At 48.7% G+C, this 18,378-nt stretch overlaps 3 protein-coding genes and 1 long non-coding RNA gene across 5 annotated transcripts in view; 3 read left to right on the top strand and 1 right to left on the bottom strand.

Annotated features, from left to right (window-relative positions):
* Positions 1-11,876, top strand: part of LOC119272828 (phenyllactate dehydrogenase-like) — a 23,228-nt gene extending 11,352 nt beyond the window's left edge. The window contains exons 3-9 of the mRNA XM_037554204.1: positions 3,025-3,238; positions 3,698-3,768; positions 3,925-4,039; positions 4,118-4,221; positions 4,321-4,362; positions 5,772-5,844; positions 11,772-11,876. Coding sequence (XP_037410101.1) covers positions 3,025-3,238; positions 3,698-3,768; positions 3,925-4,039; positions 4,118-4,221; positions 4,321-4,362; positions 5,772-5,844; positions 11,772-11,782 — 630 coding nt within the window. The 3' untranslated portion in view covers positions 11,783-11,876. The remainder of the gene's footprint in view (positions 1-3,024; positions 3,239-3,697; positions 3,769-3,924; positions 4,040-4,117; positions 4,222-4,320; positions 4,363-5,771; positions 5,845-11,771) is intronic.
* Positions 11,782-13,401, top strand: LOC119272829. Its single transcript, XM_037554205.1, has 6 exons — positions 11,782-11,801; positions 11,881-12,113; positions 12,710-12,812; positions 12,891-12,940; positions 13,020-13,126; positions 13,218-13,401. The coding sequence occupies exons 1-5, from the start codon at positions 11,782-11,784 to the stop codon at positions 13,073-13,075; spliced, it is 462 nt and encodes a 153-aa protein (XP_037410102.1). The 3' UTR covers positions 13,076-13,126; positions 13,218-13,401.
* Positions 13,402-13,448: 47 nt separating this feature from the next.
* LOC119270098 lies at positions 13,449-15,063 on the top strand. 2 transcript variants are annotated; one of them, XR_005133919.1, is made up of 4 exons: positions 13,449-13,674; positions 13,792-14,073; positions 14,361-14,401; positions 14,555-15,063. It is a non-coding gene; the product is annotated as an uncharacterized LOC119270098 (long non-coding RNA). The 2 variants fall into 2 exon arrangements; XR_005133920.1 differs by lacking the exon at positions 14,361-14,401.
* A 1,460-nt stretch (positions 15,064-16,523) lies between these two features.
* Positions 16,524-18,136, bottom strand: LOC119272691 (uncharacterized protein At4g15970-like). The gene is made up of 3 exons (XM_037554120.1): positions 17,908-18,136; positions 17,438-17,812; positions 16,524-17,273 (listed from the first exon to the last, which is right to left on the bottom strand). The coding sequence occupies exons 1-3, from the start codon at positions 18,115-18,117 to the stop codon at positions 16,767-16,769; spliced, it is 1,092 nt and encodes a 363-aa protein (XP_037410017.1). The 5' UTR covers positions 18,118-18,136; the 3' UTR covers positions 16,524-16,766.
* Positions 18,137-18,378: the final 242 nt, after the last annotated feature.

An 18,378-nucleotide genomic window follows, 5' to 3' on the forward strand; every position in this document is an offset into this window, starting at 1 on the left:
CCCAGGCGTTTTTGCCACGCCGGCGCCGAAAAAACGGCCCAGTCGCGCTCCCAGGACGTCGAAAAACGCTGGCTTGGGCCTTTTTTCCGCCCGGCGGTCACAGGCCGAACCCAGCGTACTGGGGGGCAGTTGGGGGCTCCGGCGCAAGGGAAAAGCGCGGTTGGCCCACGCCGTCAGGGGAAAAGTCAAGGTTTTCTTTCCCGACTCGCCTCCCACCCCCCGCGCTCTTGGCCGCCAGTAGCTATATCTCGGCGTCGCCCGTCGCCTTTCACCACTAGATAGCCATTCCACGCCGGAAAAATAGTAGAGCTTCGCTGCGGCAGCCCCTCCAACAGCAGCTGGGTGTTTTCGGCCGCCGTTTTCGGCCGCGGAGGGGCAGTTTAGCGGCGGGGACACGCCCACCGGGCGCAAGGTGTTCGGCAATTTGCCTGCCTCGGCGATGGACTCGGATGACGAGGAAGCGCTCGCCGCGTTGCTGGAGGAGGAAGCCGAGGCCGACGTCCAGGAAGAAGAGCATCTCATGGTGCTCGCCGCCCTCGCCCAGCTGCTGGCGAGCAATGAAAAGCCACGGCGAGGTGGCTCGGCGCCGGGGCGGGTGAAAGCCAAGAACCGGCATCGTCTCAAAGGCTACTGCATGCTCTACTCCGACTACTTCGCCGATGCTCCACTTCACGGTGGGAAAACATTTCGGCGCTGTTATCGGATGAGCCGAAAGCTCTTCCTCAGGATTGTGAATTCCATCCGGGAGTTCGACAACTACTTCAAGTGCAAGATGGATTGAACCGGCGCCCTTGGATTCACCTCCATCCAGAAGTGCACGACGGCGATGAGGATGCTTGCATACGGAGCTCCCGGTGATTCACTCGACGACTATGGGCGCATGGCCGAGTCCATCAGCATAGAGTGTTTCTACAAGTTCTATCGGGCAGTGGTGGCAGTGTTTAGACCATAATACTTGAGAACACCCAATGTGGAAGACACTGCTCGGATCCTAGCACAGAATGCAGCAAAGAGGATTTCCTGGGATGCTTGGAAGCATCGACTGCATGCATTGGAAATGGAAAAACTGCCCATTTGCTTGGCAGGGGATGTACAAAGGCGCCAAAGGCGGTTGCAGTGTGGTGCTTGAGGCGGTGGCCACACAAGACCTCTGGATTTGGCACTCCTTCTTTGGTATGCCAGGAACTCACAATGACATCAACATGCTGCAGTGCTCTCCTGTCTTTGCCAAGCTTGTTGAAGGTCATTCTCCTTCGGTGAACTTCGAGATCAATGGGCGGCACTACAACAAGGGGTACTATCTAGCTGATGGCATCTATCCGAGATGGTCGACATTTGTGAAGACCATCTCAAACCCTGTGCCAGGAGGCAAGAACGCCTGGTTTGCGAAGATTCAGGAGGCGTGCAGGAAGGGTGTCGAGCGGGCATTTGGTGTGCTCCAATCTCGATTTGCTGTTGTCCGGTACCCCGCTCAGACGTGGTCCAAAGATCAAATGTGGAAGATTATGACTTGCTGTGTCATCTTGCACAATATGATCATCAAGAGCGAGCAAGAAGACCCGGTGTTTGACACTGAACCATACTACAGGCAGGGTCCTCTAGCCGAAGTTGATCACCAGCTACCGGCAACTTGGATTGCCTATCTCAGTATGCGTCAGGAGATCCGAGACCCACAGGTGCATCATCAACTGCAAAAAGATCTGATTGAGCATCTATGGAGACTCAAGGGGGACGCCGTGTGATGAAATACGAGTTTTTATTTGTTGAACTATTTGTTGTTGTACTATTTTGTTGAAGTATTTGATTTTTCTGTGATGAAATATGTGGTAAGAAAAAATTGTGTTGATAATTGAACGCCGAGACACGGCGAACCACGCCGAATATGGGCCTATTCTCACCCATATGGGCCCTTTATTCGCCGAAATGGGGTTGCAAAGTGGATCAATTTCGACGCCTGGAGGCGAGCTGTGGCCGACGACTAAGCGCAAAACCGTCCCCAGTGCCGGTTGTATCGCCGGCTCGCCCCCAGAGGATGATTTTTATACGTCCTGGGATAGAAACTTCCCAAAACTGCTGGAAGAAGTTATAGTGTTGGCCGGCCTATTCACGGAGCGCCACTAGGGAGGCAAGGGTACATCTCACGTGCTGCACTTCTGCATGGGCTATCTAGTGCTGTACATCTAACTAGCAGAGCCGAATAAGATAAACCCCACGGTAGCCAACTTTGATAGAATCCAAAACAATAAGGTGCATTCGGGGCGGAGGTTATTGCCATGTCCAATGCAGTTGCACTAGCGGCAGATCTCGGCGTAGTTCAGCCGGTCTTTGAAACAGACTCACAACTTTTGGTAGAAGCCTTGGATCTCTGGAAAGCTGACTCCTCACCGTATGCAGCCGTTATTGAGAATACAAAGTTTCAGCTGAAGTTGTGGTTTTCCAAATATGTTCTAGGGGTGTGTAGACGTAGTGCAAATTCAGTTGCACATGAACTAGCCAATGTTGGCAGAATGTACCCTGCAAACCATTATGTAGACTTTCAGTCGAATGTTCCAGCTCAAGTGGCTGAATGTGTCTCAGGCGATATGCCTGACCACCGTTAAGTAATAAAGCTATGCTTTGCCCTAAAAAACAATAAGGTGCGCATCAAAGGGCACCTCCTCGCGCATTCCACCTCGTCAATTTTACTGTGCTAGTGAGAGAAAAAAAACGTAAAAAAGCGCAGGACGTCGGTGCCTTCTTTTCTTTCTCTCTTTGTACACGCAACCTCCTCTTTCCTCCCTTCCCTAGGCTGCCGCCGCCACTGCCCCAGCTCCTCCGCCGCCCGGCACCACAGTACGCCGCCTCTATCCCCGCCCCGAGCTCCGCCGCCTCCACCACCGGCTCCTCGCTGTAGTGCCAGCACCGGCCCGAACACCAGCTTCCTCACCCCTCCCTTTCTTCCCCGAGTACGGCAGCGGAAGGAGGGCCGCGACGCCGCTGCCGAGTACGGTGGGACCACTTTCGTCTGATCTGTCGATTTGCCAGACTCAGGTCGACATCGCGGCCGCTGTCCAAGGTGAGGAAGAGGAGTGCGGCGGCGAGCTCTTCGAGTCCGGGCCCTCGCTGCTCGTCTTCCTGCTCATCATCCAGGGCGGCGGCATGGACCTCTCCTGCTACGGCGAGAGGCTGCTCAGCTCTGCGCGCTTCGCGCGCTCTCTCGACCTCCCCCCTCCCCGGCCCCAACCCCTTCCTGCTCGAGGTATCGCGTTGCTCCCTCCCTCCCTGCCATCCACCCTTCGTCCTGTGTTGCATCCAGCCATCCAGTGATATTGATTGGTTGCTTTTCATTGTGCCATGCGCCTGTAGGTTCCAGTTTGAGCTGCTGATGCGGCAGCCGCTGGATTTGATAAAAGGGCCTGCAAGCTGCAGAAATTTGGGAAAAAAAATACATGATGAGCCTATTAAACATGGTTTCTGTTTCACGTGGATCCTACTTAGTACAATATCCAACAATTTAGGCAATCGGACACTGATTTCAAGCCATGGTTCATCATGTTGCATATATTTGTACCGAATATTCACTCAGTTTTTAGTTAAATAAGCTACCTTTGTAGCTTCCATCATTTGGAAGATAAGTTTTTTTAGTTTAATAAATATAAGTTACTTCAGTCAGTTGTAATGGAATATTCATGTTTTGGACTTTGGCCATAATTTGCAGAAGGAAATGGATACTGCTGTCATTCAGAAGGACTTGGGCCTCCAGTTGGAGAAGCAATATTCGGGAAAACAGTATGCTTTTCGTGTATAAGGTACTTTTATCTACTTTCCACAAGAAAAATCCCATTTGAGTAGAAACTTGTATTTACTGTGCTAGATACTGTTACTTTTATCTACTTTCCGCAAGAAAAATCCCATTTGAGTAGAAACTTGTATTTACTATGCTAGATACTTATCCTGGGGTTCGGAGCCATTGGCATGGAAATTGCCAAGAGACTAAGACCATTTGGAGTGAAAATTCTTGCTACAAAAAGAAACTGGTCATCAAATACAGTGTCTTGTGGTAAGCTGCAGTAGTTGCAGTATCATTCCCTTATTAGATGTTGTGTTATCTTCCTCTCTCAAAATATTGCTATTGCAGATCTTGATGGGCTGGTTGACAAGAAAGGTGGTCCAGAAGATATGTACGAACTCGTTCGAGAAGCTGACATAGTTATAACTTGCATGACGTTAAACAATGAATCAGTTAATTCTTCTCTTTGTTCATTTATTTAATAAAAATTCTGCCAGTAATATCTCTATTTGACTTCAGTTAGGCGGTTACTAAGCTATAAATATTTATAGGTTGGGATTGTGGATCACAAGTTCCTGTCAGCTTTGAAAAAGGTACATGTATTTTTCTCCAATATACTTGTCTGCATCGTAGGAGATTTACATCTTCTCATTTCTTAAATCTTCTTCTGAGATTTATTTATTTTACGGAATAAATAAGCCATCATTCTTGATTCATCCTGTAAGAAGAAAATTTGTATATGAGAAAACATTAATCTTAGAATAGTCTTGGAGGATCAGATTGTGCTGGTGTATTCATTGGAATAACCATCAGAAAATGCCAAAGTGATCCCAGGAGCATATGTTCTTGTTTCAAAGAACAAGCGTGCTGCTCCAAGTTTTCAAAAGGAAAAGATATCAAGAACATTCATAGACGTTCGTGGAATGATACTGTATGTACAGCTCTTTTGGTAAAGTCTATAAAGAAATGCATACATATAGCCTCATGTGTTCCCCGCAAAAAAAAAGCGTCGTGTGTGTGCACCACTGCAGATCAAGGTTTTTTCCGAGTGGTAACCGAACAGAACTTTCGCTGACCCCCAAGAAACAGTGTAACTGTTCGACTTTTTTGAAAAAAAAAATGAATTCAAATGCTAAGACTGTCAAATAGGCTCTGTATGCATATGTTATCACAACTCACTGCCTCGTGTGGTGGTGAGGTCCATAACTTACACCCTTGGAGGTCTTGGGGATTCCCCTATTGTCCCATCAATGTTTGCAGCTTCTTCAGCTGTAAATGGTGCATAGCAAAATAGTGCAGCAGCGAGGGTTAAAACCCACACCCCACACGGAAAAAAGGCATGTGCGAGGTGACCAGTGGAATCCGTGAGAGTATGTGTGTGTGCCAGGTTAAAATTACATATTGTGACGCAAAAAAAATCAAGAATTTGTTTGAATACGTTCAGACGGAATAATTCTGAGATTTCCGAGATTTATCGCAATTCGGTTCTTCCGGCCCATTCCAAAAAAGAAAACCGGTATCGGAAAAAAAACTTGCTGCAGAAACACATGTGACAGGCATAACCGACCCCAATCGGCACAAATTATGGGATGTTTTAACTATTTAAATTAGGAAGATATCTTGTAACCTGGCCCTTACGCCAGCAGAAATAAGATATCCTGTTTTTTATTGTTTGGCTCTACGTAAAGAAGATCCTCTTAGAATATATTAATGAAACAAGAAATAATCAGCGTTATCTTCGAGCCTGTCCTCCACTATCAACCTAGCCGTACCGGGCTGGCGGTATTATCCATCATGAACTAAGGTTCATGGCATAGAGTTGATATTTTAGTATTTCTCTCCTTGCACACACATAAATGGACATATTTCATGACAAAAACTTACAGAGTGCATATATTATTTTGCAATCTACATATAGGATCTGTTTTTGATTTTTGGAAAACTGTGAAGTATGCACCTGACAGCAGAACTCCCATTCTCAATAACTGCCATGTTCTTGTAGGGATCATATCTCATCAATATTGCCAGAGGGCGCCTACTGGACTATACGGCTGTGTTTAATCACCTTGAGTCAGGTCATTTAGGTGGTTTAGGCATTGATGTTGCTTGGACAGAGCCATTCGATCCAGAGGATCCAATTCTGAAATTCCCAAATGTTATTATAACACCACATGTTGCAGGAATCACAGAGTTGGTTTGCACTTGTTTCTTTGCAATACACAGAGTTGGTTCTCATTTACCAATCATGTAGTTGTCGCTAGTAGTTATATCTTGACAACTCCTATAGTGACATTATACTATTTGTGTTAAAAGAACTTCTAGATTCAGAAGCGCCACATTTATTTATTTATTTTTGAGCCAACTGTGACGTTTTAATATCATTAGGTAGCATCAATTACATTAGCCTCTATAATGTCAAGGGCCTCGGTGCCCAAGACAGCAGGACCTCGACTACGTAGTTCGTAGTCGCGGTGGATAGGAGCGCTAGGGTTTTTGCCTGGCTGCTCTATGATGCGGGAGGGGAAGATAGAAGGAAATAACTTTATTGCTTATCCCTAAAGGGTGCTAACTATCTGATATATAAAGGCCCCATGGGCTAATAACAAACTAGAAACCTATACGAAATAAACTAGTCTAGGAACTAATGTGCCCGGATCAGGACTCCTGTCCAGCCTGCGCCTTGCCTGATGCGGCCGTCGGCTGCTCCTGGCCGCGCGGCCCACATCTGTAAGACGTGCCCCACATGACATCTCTCCCCCCCTCGACGAGCAGCTCGTCCTCGAGCTGAAAAGCGGGGTAGCGCTCGACGAAACTGTCAAGATCCTCCCATGTAGCTGACGAAACTGCTTCACCCTTCCAGTGGACGAGTAGCTGGCGAACGCCGCGTGCTAGGCGCGCACGAGTCACGCGCTCTGGTTCTGGAACAGCCGCCCCGTTGTGGATCGAAGGCAATCCCGGCGGTGTAGTTGGAGGAATGCCGAAGAACTTCTTGAGGAGGCCCACGTGGAACACGTCATGGAGGCGCGAGCGTGCCGGAAGCTCAAGACGGTATGCCACGTCGTTGATCACTTCTGAAATGCGGTACGGCCCATAGAATCGTGGCTTGAGCTTGCCCCTGGTTGGCAAGTTGAGAGAGGACGCGGCGCGCTGTCGAAGGCGAAGCCAAACCCAATCGCCCACCTCATGCCGAATGTCCCGATGACGTCTGTCGTAGTAGGACTTATAGACCGCCTGTGCCTGTTGTAGACGATAGCGGACGTCCTCGATAAGTTCGTCACGCTCAGCCATGCTCCTGGCCACTGCAGCCACCCGTGTGTCGCCGGGCTCGTAAGAGCGAATAGTGGGAGGGTCACGGCCATACACAAGCTTGAACGGAGTCTCTTGGGTTGCTGTCTGGTAGGCGGTGTTGTATATGTACTCAGCCCAGGGAAGCCACCGGAGCCACTGCTTGGGACGATCCCCGGTAAGACACCGTAAATACATCACAATGATCTTGTTAGCAGCCTCCGTTTGACCATCCGACTGCGGGTGAAATGCTGACGTCATGTGCAGCTTTGTCCCCGTGAGGCGCATGAGCTCTCGCCAAAAAGCGGAGGTGAAGACGGGGTCGCGGTCAGAGACCATGGACTGCGGCACGCCATGGAGACGAACAACCTCAGCGAAGAACACCTGTGCCACTGACTCTACCGTGTATGGGTGGGCTAACGCCACAAAATGGCAATACTTGCTGAAGCGATCCACCACGGTGAGGATGACAGACTTCCCGCCTACTCGAGGAAGCGCTTCCACGAAGTCGATGCCGATGTCAGTCCACACGCCCGTGGGTACCGGCAGCGGCAGTAGCAGCCCAGCGGGGTGCAAGTGCTCGGACTTGTACCGCTGGCAAGTACCGCAAGTGCGGATGTACTCCTGCACCGTCTTGCGAAGGTTAGGTGCGTGGAAATCGCGGCGGAGACGATGCAATGTGCGCAGGACGCCTTCATGCCCATCATCGTGCACGGCACTGAGAATCTCCTGGAGTAGCGGGGATGACGGTGGAATGTAGAGACGGCCGTTGAAAGTAACGAGGCCGTCGGAGAGCGCCCAAGGCTGTTGCCGCGCACCTGCCGTGATATCCTCCCGCAGTGCGACGAGCGCCGGATCAGTAGACGTCGCTTGCCGGAGGCGATTGATGAAGTCGAAACGAGGCCCTGAGACCGCCATGATCGTCGTCTCCTCCGTGTCACGGCGGGAAAGTGCATCCGCCACCGTGTTGGTACTACCTGCCTTGTACTCCACCGTAAAGTCGAATCCCAGGAGTTTGCCAACCCAATGATGCTGCGGGATGGTGGCCAAACGCTGGTCAAGCAGAAATTTGAGGCTGTAATGATCCGTTTTTACCACAAACTGACGCCCCCATAGGTACGGCCTCCAATGGCGAATCGCGAGCACCAGGCCGATGAGTTCCCGTTCATACGCTGCCAGGGAACGGTGACGTGGCGCGGCTGGCCGGCTAAAGAAAGCCACCGGGTGGTGGTCCTGAAGAAGGACGGCCCCGAAACCGTACGTCGATGCGTCACACTCGACGATGAACGGCCGTGTAAAATCCGGTAACGCGAGGACGGGAGCCGTGGTGATTGCCGTCTTGAGGGTGGTAAAAGCTGCTGCCGCCTCCGGCGACCAAGAGAAACCATCCTTGCGAAGGAGGGCCGTCAGGGGCGCGGCAACCACGCCAAAGTCCTTGACAAACTTGCGGTAGTACCCCGCAAGGCCGAGAAAGCCCCGAACCGCGCGCGCCGAGCGTGGTTGCGGCCAGTCACCCACCGCCTGCACCTTTTCCGGATCCATGGCCACGCCTGCAGCGGAGATGGTGTGACCCAGGTATGCGATTGATTCAACGGCGAACGCGCATTTGGAGCGCTTGACGAAGAGCCGGTGTTGGTGCAGGACCATGAAGACGGTGCGCACATGTCGGAGATGGTCAGCCCATGTCTCGCTGAAAATGAGGATGTCGTCAAAGAAGACGAGAACAAAACGGCGCAGGTATGGCCGCAGCAGATCATTCATGAGGGCCTGGAACGTGGCCGGCGCGTTGCAGAGTCCGAACGGCATCACCAGAAACTCGTAGAGGCCGTCATGAGTACGGAAAGCTGTCTTCGGGATGTCCTCCGCACGCATCCGCACCTGGTGGTAGCCGGAACGTAAATCGAGCTTGGTGAAGAAACGAGCGTGCCGTAGCTCGTCGAGGAGTTCGTCCACCACCAGAATCGGGAACGCATTCTTGACAGTAATGGCGTTCAGGGCGCGATAATCGATGCAGAAGCGCCAGGACCCGTCGGCCTTGCGGACCAGCAGTACCGGGGACGAGAAGGCGGAACAACTCGCACGGATGATACCTTGGGCGAGCATGGCGGCGCACTGACGCTCCAGCTCGTCCTTGTGCGCGGCCGGGTATCGATACGGACGGACGGCCACCGGGGCGGAACCAGGTAGCAGGGTGATGCCGTGATCGCGGCTGCGGGGCGGTGGCACGCCGGAGGGGTCGGCGAAGATGCCGTCGAACTCGGTGATGATGGCGTCCAGGAAGTCGCGGCCGCTGCATGATTTTAGGGCTGGCCCGTCCGGTCCTGCAATGCCGTGCCAGCACACCCGATGGCCCCGCCTCCAGAATGTCATGGAGAGGGCTCGGAAATCCCACAGGATCGGTCCGAGCGACGCCAGCCACTGCGTGCCCAGGACGATGTCGTAGCCCGCGAGCGGCAAGGCGAGGAAATCCTCCGCGAACTCCTCGTGGCCGATGCGGAAGGGCACGACGCGGTACGCGCCCTGGCACGGAACGCGCTCGCCGTTGGCCACCGTGACGCGCATCTTCTCTGTGGTGGGGGGCGGTAACGTAGCACGAGCGGCCGCCTCTTCGGCGATGAAGTTGTGGGTGGAGCCTGAATCGATCAGGGCGAGGAGGGAGACACCTCCGAGAGTAATCTGCATCTGCATGGTTTCACTCGTGCGCACGCCGGCGATCGCGTGGAGCGAGATTTGAGGGTCGGCCCGCGATGCATCATCAGTGGCGGAGGCCGCGTCGTCGTCGTCGTCGTCCGGCGCTAAGTCGAGGAGAAAGATGCGCTGGCACACGCGGTTGTGGCCCCTGCCAAACTTCTCGTTACAGTTGAAGCAAAGGCCCAGGCGACGGCGTTCCTCCATCTCTGTCTGGGAGAGACGCTTGATTGGGCGTCCGTCCGGCAGATTGTGGCCCTGCTGAGGTGCGGCTGGTGGGGCCGGAGCGGGGGGCGCGAGGCGTGGTCCCGGTGTCGGCAGGATGCCCTTCTGTGGACAACGCACCGGTGGCGCGGCGGAAAGCGCGCACTGGTCGCGCAGCTCCAATTTGCGGGCGAGGCTCATGGCGACGGCGAGGGACTGTGGGTTATGGATCTCCACGTCGAGGCTGAGGGGTGGCTGGAGTCCCGCGGTGAAGATCTGCACTTTCTGTGTCTCGGATAAGGTGCCTGCCCGGGGAAGGAGTGCCTCAAACCGCTCCTGGAAGTCGACGACGGACGTCGTGCGTTTGCATGCCATTAGTTCGCCCAGCGGGTTAGCGCGCAGCGGTGGCCCGAAGCGGAGATTGAGCAGCTCGGAGAAGCGGCGCCACGGAGGTGTGCCCTCGTCGCGCTGGACCTGCATATACCATAGTTGGGCAGGACCCTCGAGATTGTAGGACGCCATCCACACCTTCTCCTCCTCGGCGATCCGTTGTTGATGGAAGAAGGACTCGCATCTGTTGATGAAGGCGAGCGGATCAGACTTGCCGTCGAACTTGGGGAAGTCCATCTTCTGGAACCTGGGCGGCCGATCATTGTGGTGCTGCCCATCATGGGCGGCGGCCGCGCTGGACGAAGAGGAGGACTTGTCCTTCTGGAGTGCGGTGACGGACGACTGCAGGGACATCACCGTGGCCGTCAAGGCCTCGATCATCTTAGCCAGATCCGCGGTGGTCGGTTCTGCCATGCCGGAAGTGACCGAGGCGGCAGCGGATTGTGGCGATGTCGGGGAGCTGGGCGCGGATACAGGGGGGAAAGCGGCCGGCGGATGGAGCGTGGACGAGGAGGAGGATCGCCTGGAACCTGATACCAAGTTGTCAAGGGCCTCGGTGCCCAAGACAGCAGGACCTCGACTACGTAGTTCGTAGTCGCGGTGGATAGGAGCGCTAGGGTTTTTGCCTGGCTGCTCTATGATGCGGGAGGGGAAGATAGAAGGAAATAACTTTATTGCTTATCCCTAAAGGGTGCTAACTATCTGATATATAAAGGCCCCATGGGCTAATAACAAACTAGAAACCTATACGAAATAAACTAGTCTAGGAACTAATGTGCCCGGATCAGGACTCCTGTCCAGCCTGCGCCTTGCCTGATGCGGCCGTCGGCTGCTCCTGGCCGCGCGGCCCACATCTGTAAGACGTGCCCCACATGACATATAATACGTCTGGTGGATCATCTTTCCAAACAAAACTAGCACTAGAATCATATGATTTATGAGCTACCTCATTGGCTTCATGAGCACACTGTTTAAACATCACAGTGCCAATTTGGATGATCAGCTTTCCTGGCCACAGGCCTGGTATGAAAAGGCAGTATTCTGTTGGAAGAACTTTTTTTCTCATGACTAAAAGCATCAGTAAACAAGAACATATATGCTTAAACAAAATGGTTTATTCTTTATTGATATTAGCCACTTAGCAACCTCCTCTTTCTCTTTGCGCATAAATTCATGATTTTCCTTGTGGATTGTTGCTTCCTTTTTCGATATCCTAGAATTACTTTGAACTGAAGGACACCTCATTCAACCCCTGCTTAGATAGGCGTGTCATGTGCATTATCATTTCATTCTTAATAAAGGAAGTCACCACCATCATCATTAACTGTGTGTATTATCATTGAAATCTTCGACGCAAAAGAATTAAAGCTGGCTGACTTGTGTGACCATTTACCATTTCCTCTCGTACTGAATTTTGCTCTGCCTTTGTGTGCAGGTTGTTGGTGATGTTGCCCTCAAGCTTCACGCGGGGGAGCCATTCACCAAAATAGAATTTGTGAACTAGGCAAACTGAGTAGATGGCGGCATTGTTGATTTAATTTAAGACATATAACTAGACCCAGAATCCACCCTTCGTCCTGTGTTACATCCAGCCATCCAGTGATATTGATTGGTTGCTTTTCATTGTGCCATGCGCCTATAGGTTCCAGTTTGAAGCGGACACCGTCGTCGTCCCTTAGATTCCCTCCTCCACCGCAGATCGACTCCACTTGCGTCGACTCCCGCCGCCGCCGGGGTATACTCCGCCAAGATCGCGCCACCACCGCTGCCGCCACTGGTATTTCCCTGCTCCTCTCTCCTTGCGCTAAACTGTACAAAATATATTATTTTCGTGGGCAAACTTATAGAAGTAGGATGGTCCTTTTTACCTTGGAGACATTGTCTTGTAGTTGAGGTTGGAGATGCAGAGCTTGGTGCAGCATATGGATAAGGCACGCCCAGTTTGACTTGTAGGTGTTGTTGATTTTATCATGCACTTCCATACAAAGATTAGAAGTAGAAGGTGTTCTGCTTACATTTTCCATGCAAAAAAAATTGACATTTTCATAGCATTACTGAATACAATTGTATTTGCATGACATTTATACACATTACTGAATGTACATTGCTGAAATTGAGCTCTTATGTACTCAGTGTCAGATACAAAGTTCAAGTATCAGTTCATATAAGGAATAGGCATCCTAACTTTGTAAAAGTAGATATGATAAACATAGGAACTTACTTCTGGTACTAATCCTTTGATGCTTTTCTTTTTATTGCCACCAGTATAAGATTAAGCTGGACAGCAAAATCTTGGATAGTATGTAACACCCTTTCTGCATATTCAGAATCTGTATGCAAACACACTCAATTTGATCTAACTTTTGTTGATAGGCATAAACCACTACACAACATTATATGCTAGGAACGACGGGATGCACGTCAGAAAACTTGTCATGAATGATGCTTCAACGGATGCTGCAGTCATCTCATCTCCGTCAGTCATGATGAAAAAACATATGATAATCCCCATAATCCAGTGTCAATATTACTGATTTCTCCATGTGCTATGCAGCTTACAGGCATGGAAAGAGAATAGGAAAAACGATATACTTGCAGCTTCAGGTTTTCTCTAAACTTTTGTTTGCTATCTTATTTAATCACATGTTCAATTGATAATACACAAATATTTGTCTACTTTCAGGCAGCATTGAGTTTGCTGCACATAGTTTGTTCCCTAGGGAATGTTCAGTCTGGTGAAACATGTTAAGAAGAAGTATGGAAATCCGCCTGTGTTCATTACTAAGAATGGTAAGTCGCTGAAGATTGTATAGTTCTCTGCCGATAAGATTTTTGCCCTTAAATAAATTGTCAGTGATAATTAACTACTTATATATGGCAGGCATGATAGGTTGAAATATGTCTTCAAGATGATAAGAGGATACAGTACCACAACGAATACATGTTAGATGCTATAAGGTGATTTCATTTCTCTGTGCATATGCTAGAACTGAACCACCAACACTGAGCATCATCAATGTGTGCCACTGTAATCGCTGACCAGATTGGTACTTAAGTGCTCGATATGCATCCTGAACTACTGCAGGTACTTTGTGTGGTTCTAACTATCCATGTTTATATTTAAATGTCAATAAGATCAGTATGGATGTGGAGCCATGGTTCTGCTCACTAGCGACAATGTGTATTCTTGCAGTTAGAATGGAGTTGTTTTAAATACTAGACTATCTACAGGACTGAGCGCTACAGGTGCAGAGGATAGTTCTTTCGATTAATTGTCGTGTTGAGGCAAGTGCACGGCGGACCTTTTCTCCGTATACTTGACTGTGTTGTTGACGCAGGTACACACCCTCCTCTCTTCTTCCTGATATTTTCCTTCCCCTTTCTTCCAGTGCCCTACTTCTAGACCATCTCATCTATGTAATCATGAAATTTCATTTTTCTAAAATTTAATTCAGGTCTATGAAAATAAGTTGAGTAGTCTGACCAGAGGATGACAGAGGACGTCGAGATTTTGATCCAGCAGCCTTGCCCCCTTTCGTCCGGCGTGCCGCCTGCAGGAGGTTACGTTCTAGATCTTCAGAATTTTTAGGTACTCACTCTCCCTTGATGCTCTTTGATCGAACCTACTTTGCAGGAAAGCGTGCCAGTAGTAAGAAGTTTTAGCAAGTCTGTTATTGAAAGTGCTGTAGGCACTGATGTGATCCGAGGTGACCAACCTGAGCAGCAGTTTAGTGAAGGTATACTCAGACCCGAGGATCCTAGAAAATTATAAATTATAGTTGTTTGCATAGCCAGATCATTGATGGGTGCATATTATTGTTTATACAAGCAAACTTAGTTGAGTAGTTCATTGATTAATTTGGACTAACTGAATGTGATCTTCCCAATCTAATATGTGTACTTCTAGCTCTAAGGACTAGCAAGAGTTAAATATTGCAGGTTGTAAATGATGGAACTCATATAACTGAATGTGAAGGAAGTACCGAGAGTTGCTAATTTCGTATTTTTGGTTTGTACAACTCAGGTGTTTGATACAGTTCTCCTAAAAAGGGAGAAGTGTCTGAGGTGATTTCTTCTATGCATGATTTTACAGTGTCCTCCCGTATTTTCTGTTTTTTGTAGGCATGTTAAAATGTTGTTGTTCCTTTTGACCACACTAATGTGTCTGTCCACTCACCAGTCACCACGCCTAACTATTTTCTATTTATTTTTTTGTAGGAAATCTACTTGCTCTTTCAAGCTATGAATATTTTAGATCAGTATATTTTAAGGTTGTAAAGACTGATGTGTCGGCTAAAGCTTAAAGATCATAAATTCATTGTTTACCCTACCAAGTTTATTTCTCATTGAAGATTATTCTAGAAACTATATTATAAGCCCATTGCTACTTTTTACATGTAACTTATGGTATATCCTCATATATGTCAAGACTATAAAACAAGTGTCTTCGTCCTGCTCATACATCTTTTCATTATGATCTGCGTTAACCTCTCCCATTGCCTTGAGGTGCAAAGTGAATATGTTGATATTGATGTCATTTTATTCTTGACTAGATAAGGTCTAACCTTACTCTTGAATTTTCTTGGGGAAGTGTTCCAACCAAATGATGTGTGCACCCAATCATACAATAATGACCAATTGGTTGTAAACTTGTAGCAACCTGATAAGCTTTGTCCCATCGATTAGCAGGATCGGTGTTTCTCTTAGACATGTAAAGAAAGGTTACATGAGTTGAGATTAAGGATCAAACAAGACAGAAAAATGTGCTGAGTCAAGATAGGGCCGCATAGGAACGGCTCAGGAGGCCCGCCATTGGCGGGCCCCAACCACTAGTAAGTAGATAGCATAGCGTAGCTATGTCTCACTTACTGTGAGACGTAGCTTAGCCTTGCCACTCGCATGGTGCATCCGGAACATAGTTCATACATGTTTAACATTTTTCAAATACACAATTGAAATTATTTTTAGAATATATGTTTTGCTTTCTATTTTTTTTTTAAATTGTACATTTTTGGTGTACATCACATTATTTTTATAAACGTTTAATATATATCAAATATATATTTTATTTTAAAATACATTTTAAACTTTATTTAGTATGTGTTAATCATTTTTCAAGTACATGTGTAAACAATTTATTTGAATGTTAAAAAATATTTTTAACTACACAAACATTTTTGTACATAGAATAAACGTTTTAAAAAAATCATTAACATATTATTGAATAGTGTGAACATATTTTTAGAATGTACTGTGTATTTATTTTAAGGGTACAATGTTTTTGGAATTACATGAACATTTTCTTTGCATGTATAAACGTTTGAAAAATGTCATGTGCATTGTTTTGAAACGCATTAACATTTTTAAATGTTACAAAAATTAAATGCTATAAATAATGCTATGAAAATTAAACCATGCTAACAAATTTTTTACACCGTGTTTACATTTTTTTAAATTCTTGGTTTTGAAGAAAACTGACGTAAAATTAAGTTTTGTGATGTATTTAGTTGGTAAATTTCAAAAATATAGAAAAATAATAAAAAGAGATGGAAAGAACCCTGCTTGAAGCTACTTGGGTCGGCCCATTAGTAGCTACGCGAGGCGAGACGAGCTTGTCTCTCGCTGAGGGCAAGACATGTTCATCACGCACATAGCAACTTCCATTTAGACTTTATCGTCGTCGTTGAACTAGGGCATAGCCAGTAGCTGCCATGAGCTCTTGTGTCGCCGCATTCGTCTTCGCAACAACACGTTTTTTGCGCACCCGTCATCACTCGCGCATTGATCATCAGAGTCTCGTACATGGCAGCATGCATGGTTCATGCGAGTCAACCCTAGACCTGACATATATCATTACATATTAATGTTAATTTTAGATCTTTAGATATTATTTATTCTATTTTTTGTTATATCTGTTAGGAATTACATACTCTTTTTTGATGTTTTGTTTGCCCTCAATATGCAAAGTCTCAGTTCGGAACTATTAGCCTGTCTTGGATACTACCATAGTACCATACAATCACACAAAGCAAATATTGATTTGGAAGTGTAGTTAGCTATTTTTGGTTGATGGGTTTCAAGAATGTAGATGGAATAATAACGTACCACCTTACTTTTGAAATTGAAAATCTGACCGAGGAGATGGAGCTCGCCCCGATCTCATTTCGGTTGATATGCAAAATCTGTAGACATTCCAGTATAAGTTCAAACCGAGAGCACATCATATGGCAATACTTTTTTGTGGTTATCGTCTCACTTGCCCTCACTATGCTTAAATGTTGGCTCCGCCTCTACCGGCATTTCTAATAGCTGCATGTCGTACGCTCTGGAGTCGGAACAATATATATTGGACCGCCAGCCCTATCCGCTACGTACTCGTGCGGCTCGGCTAAATTTGACATCTCGAGTTCTGGATTGTATACTCCAATAGTTAGCGGTGCCCCATCGATGCCTCGCACTTGGCGGGGAACGACCACCTGGACTCGTGACTCCCCTTCTCCAGCGGTGTCACCTGGCTCGTGTAGTTTTTCCAGTCGGCAGCCATGTTCCTGAGGTCATGCACCTTGTTCTCGAGCCCGATGCAACAGTTGGCGTGCATTGTGCACACCGTGTCCATCTTGCCATGGAACTGGCAGAAGCCATCGAAGAGTGCCGTATCCAGGAACATGAATTTGATGTGCAACTCTCCAGCGGCGAGCTCGGCCTTGATCTCGTTGAAGACCGCCTGATCGTGGGTCGGCGGGAACCGTGATCTCGCCACGCGCCATCGCCTCAACATTTCCACCGTCCGGTTCGTGGACTTGACGTAGTAGAAGCCGGTGTTGGGTGCGTTTGTGAGCGCCTCCGCGTCACCATTGAAGCGGTCGGTGGAGACGGCCATGTCGGCGTAGAGGCTGATATGCCGGAACGGGTCGCGCAACCACATAACATCCACATCCTGCATGGACATAACATTAACTGACGATATCAGAGTGTATTTTTTTTTGTGAAATAATATCAGAGTGTATATATTTGAACGTATTACATTTTGGTTCACTTGTTGAAATGTGAATGAAAAATGATAATTTAGAGGCATGCATACGCAGCTAGCTGGCTCATTACGGTGAAAAGGTAGTTGTAGCCGAGCTGGAGGACGCGCTGCTGGAGGGAGAGCTTGGCCCAGACGAGCTCAAGGTAGCTTTCCGTGAAGAAGCCGTTGGCGGAGCTGACATTGGCGGACGTGACCTCGAGGAGGTAGCAATGCGGGTGCGCGGCCTCACAGTGGGACATGGCGCCGGGGTCAACGGCGACGATGAGGGTGTGGTTGAGCAAGTGCGCGATCCCCTCGCCGTTCTTGAAGCTCTCGCGGAATAGGTCGAGGAGGGAGCCCGGCGCCGCCCACGCCTCGTTCACCGACGTTACGATCACCGTCCCGTCGTCGGTGGCCACCTTTGGCAGCAGCTCCGCGAGCCCTGGGAACCTCTCCTCCTGCATGTCCTGGAAATTTTACCATCAATTCGTAAGATTTTCAGAAGTATCGACCGGCCCGGGTGCACCCCAGGGCCGCACAACCCAAGCCAGAGCAGGCAAACCTTTTCCGCGCTCGAGAGGTTGGCGTGGCTAATCATCTGATGAGCCGATCCATTCCCCAAGCTGGATATGAATATGCCGACCAGTCGATCCCCGACCCGATCGGAGGCGAGGAGGAGGAGCAGGAGGGTGGGCAGGAGAGCCCCCAGGAGGAACGAGGCCGAGTGGCTGACGCCGCCGTTGCGCTGCTTGCTCTTCAGGGCGATCGCCATGACCCGGAGCTGCCGTGGACTTGCACGGTAGAGGCTAATGGTACTGCTAGCTAGCCTGCAGAGGTATACTTAAACTCCTCTGCTAGGTGTATAGGTCGCCCGTATCTGCATGTGCATGAGAGGAGGTAGCAGAAGGTACGTCGATCCATGTGCACTCGTTGGTTTTGAATGATGTGGCAGTTGTACTTGCTTCCTGCTCCATGTGTACGGCAAGGCAACGCAAGGAAGATGTCAAAACGTACCTGCACACACATGGACGTA

This window comes from Triticum dicoccoides, chromosome 3A, assembly GCF_002162155.2.
Source record: "Triticum dicoccoides isolate Atlit2015 ecotype Zavitan chromosome 3A, WEW_v2.0, whole genome shotgun sequence".
In the NCBI taxonomy this organism is placed as follows: domain Eukaryota; kingdom Viridiplantae; phylum Streptophyta; class Magnoliopsida; order Poales; family Poaceae; genus Triticum; species Triticum dicoccoides.

Coding starts and splice junctions, on each gene's coding strand:
- LOC119272691 (XM_037554120.1), bottom strand. CDS start 18,117: ATGGCGATCGCCCTGAAGAGCAAGCAGCGCAACGGCGGCGTCAGCCAC. Junction 17,813..17,907: donor ACCTCTCGAGCGCGGAAAAG/GTTTGCCTGCTC, acceptor TAAAATTTCCAG/GACATGCAGGAGGAGAGGTT. Junction 17,274..17,437: donor GCTACAACTACCTTTTCACC/GTAATGAGCCAG, acceptor ATGTCCATGCAG/GATGTGGATGTTATGTGGTT.
- LOC119272829 (XM_037554205.1), top strand. CDS start 11,782: ATGTTGCCCTCAAGCTTCAC. Junction 12,114..12,709: donor CACCACCGCTGCCGCCACTG/GTATTTCCCTGC, acceptor TTTTGTTGATAG/GCATAAACCACTACACAACA. Junction 12,813..12,890: donor GCTGCAGTCATCTCATCTCC/GTCAGTCATGAT, acceptor TGTGCTATGCAG/CTTACAGGCATGGAAAGAGA.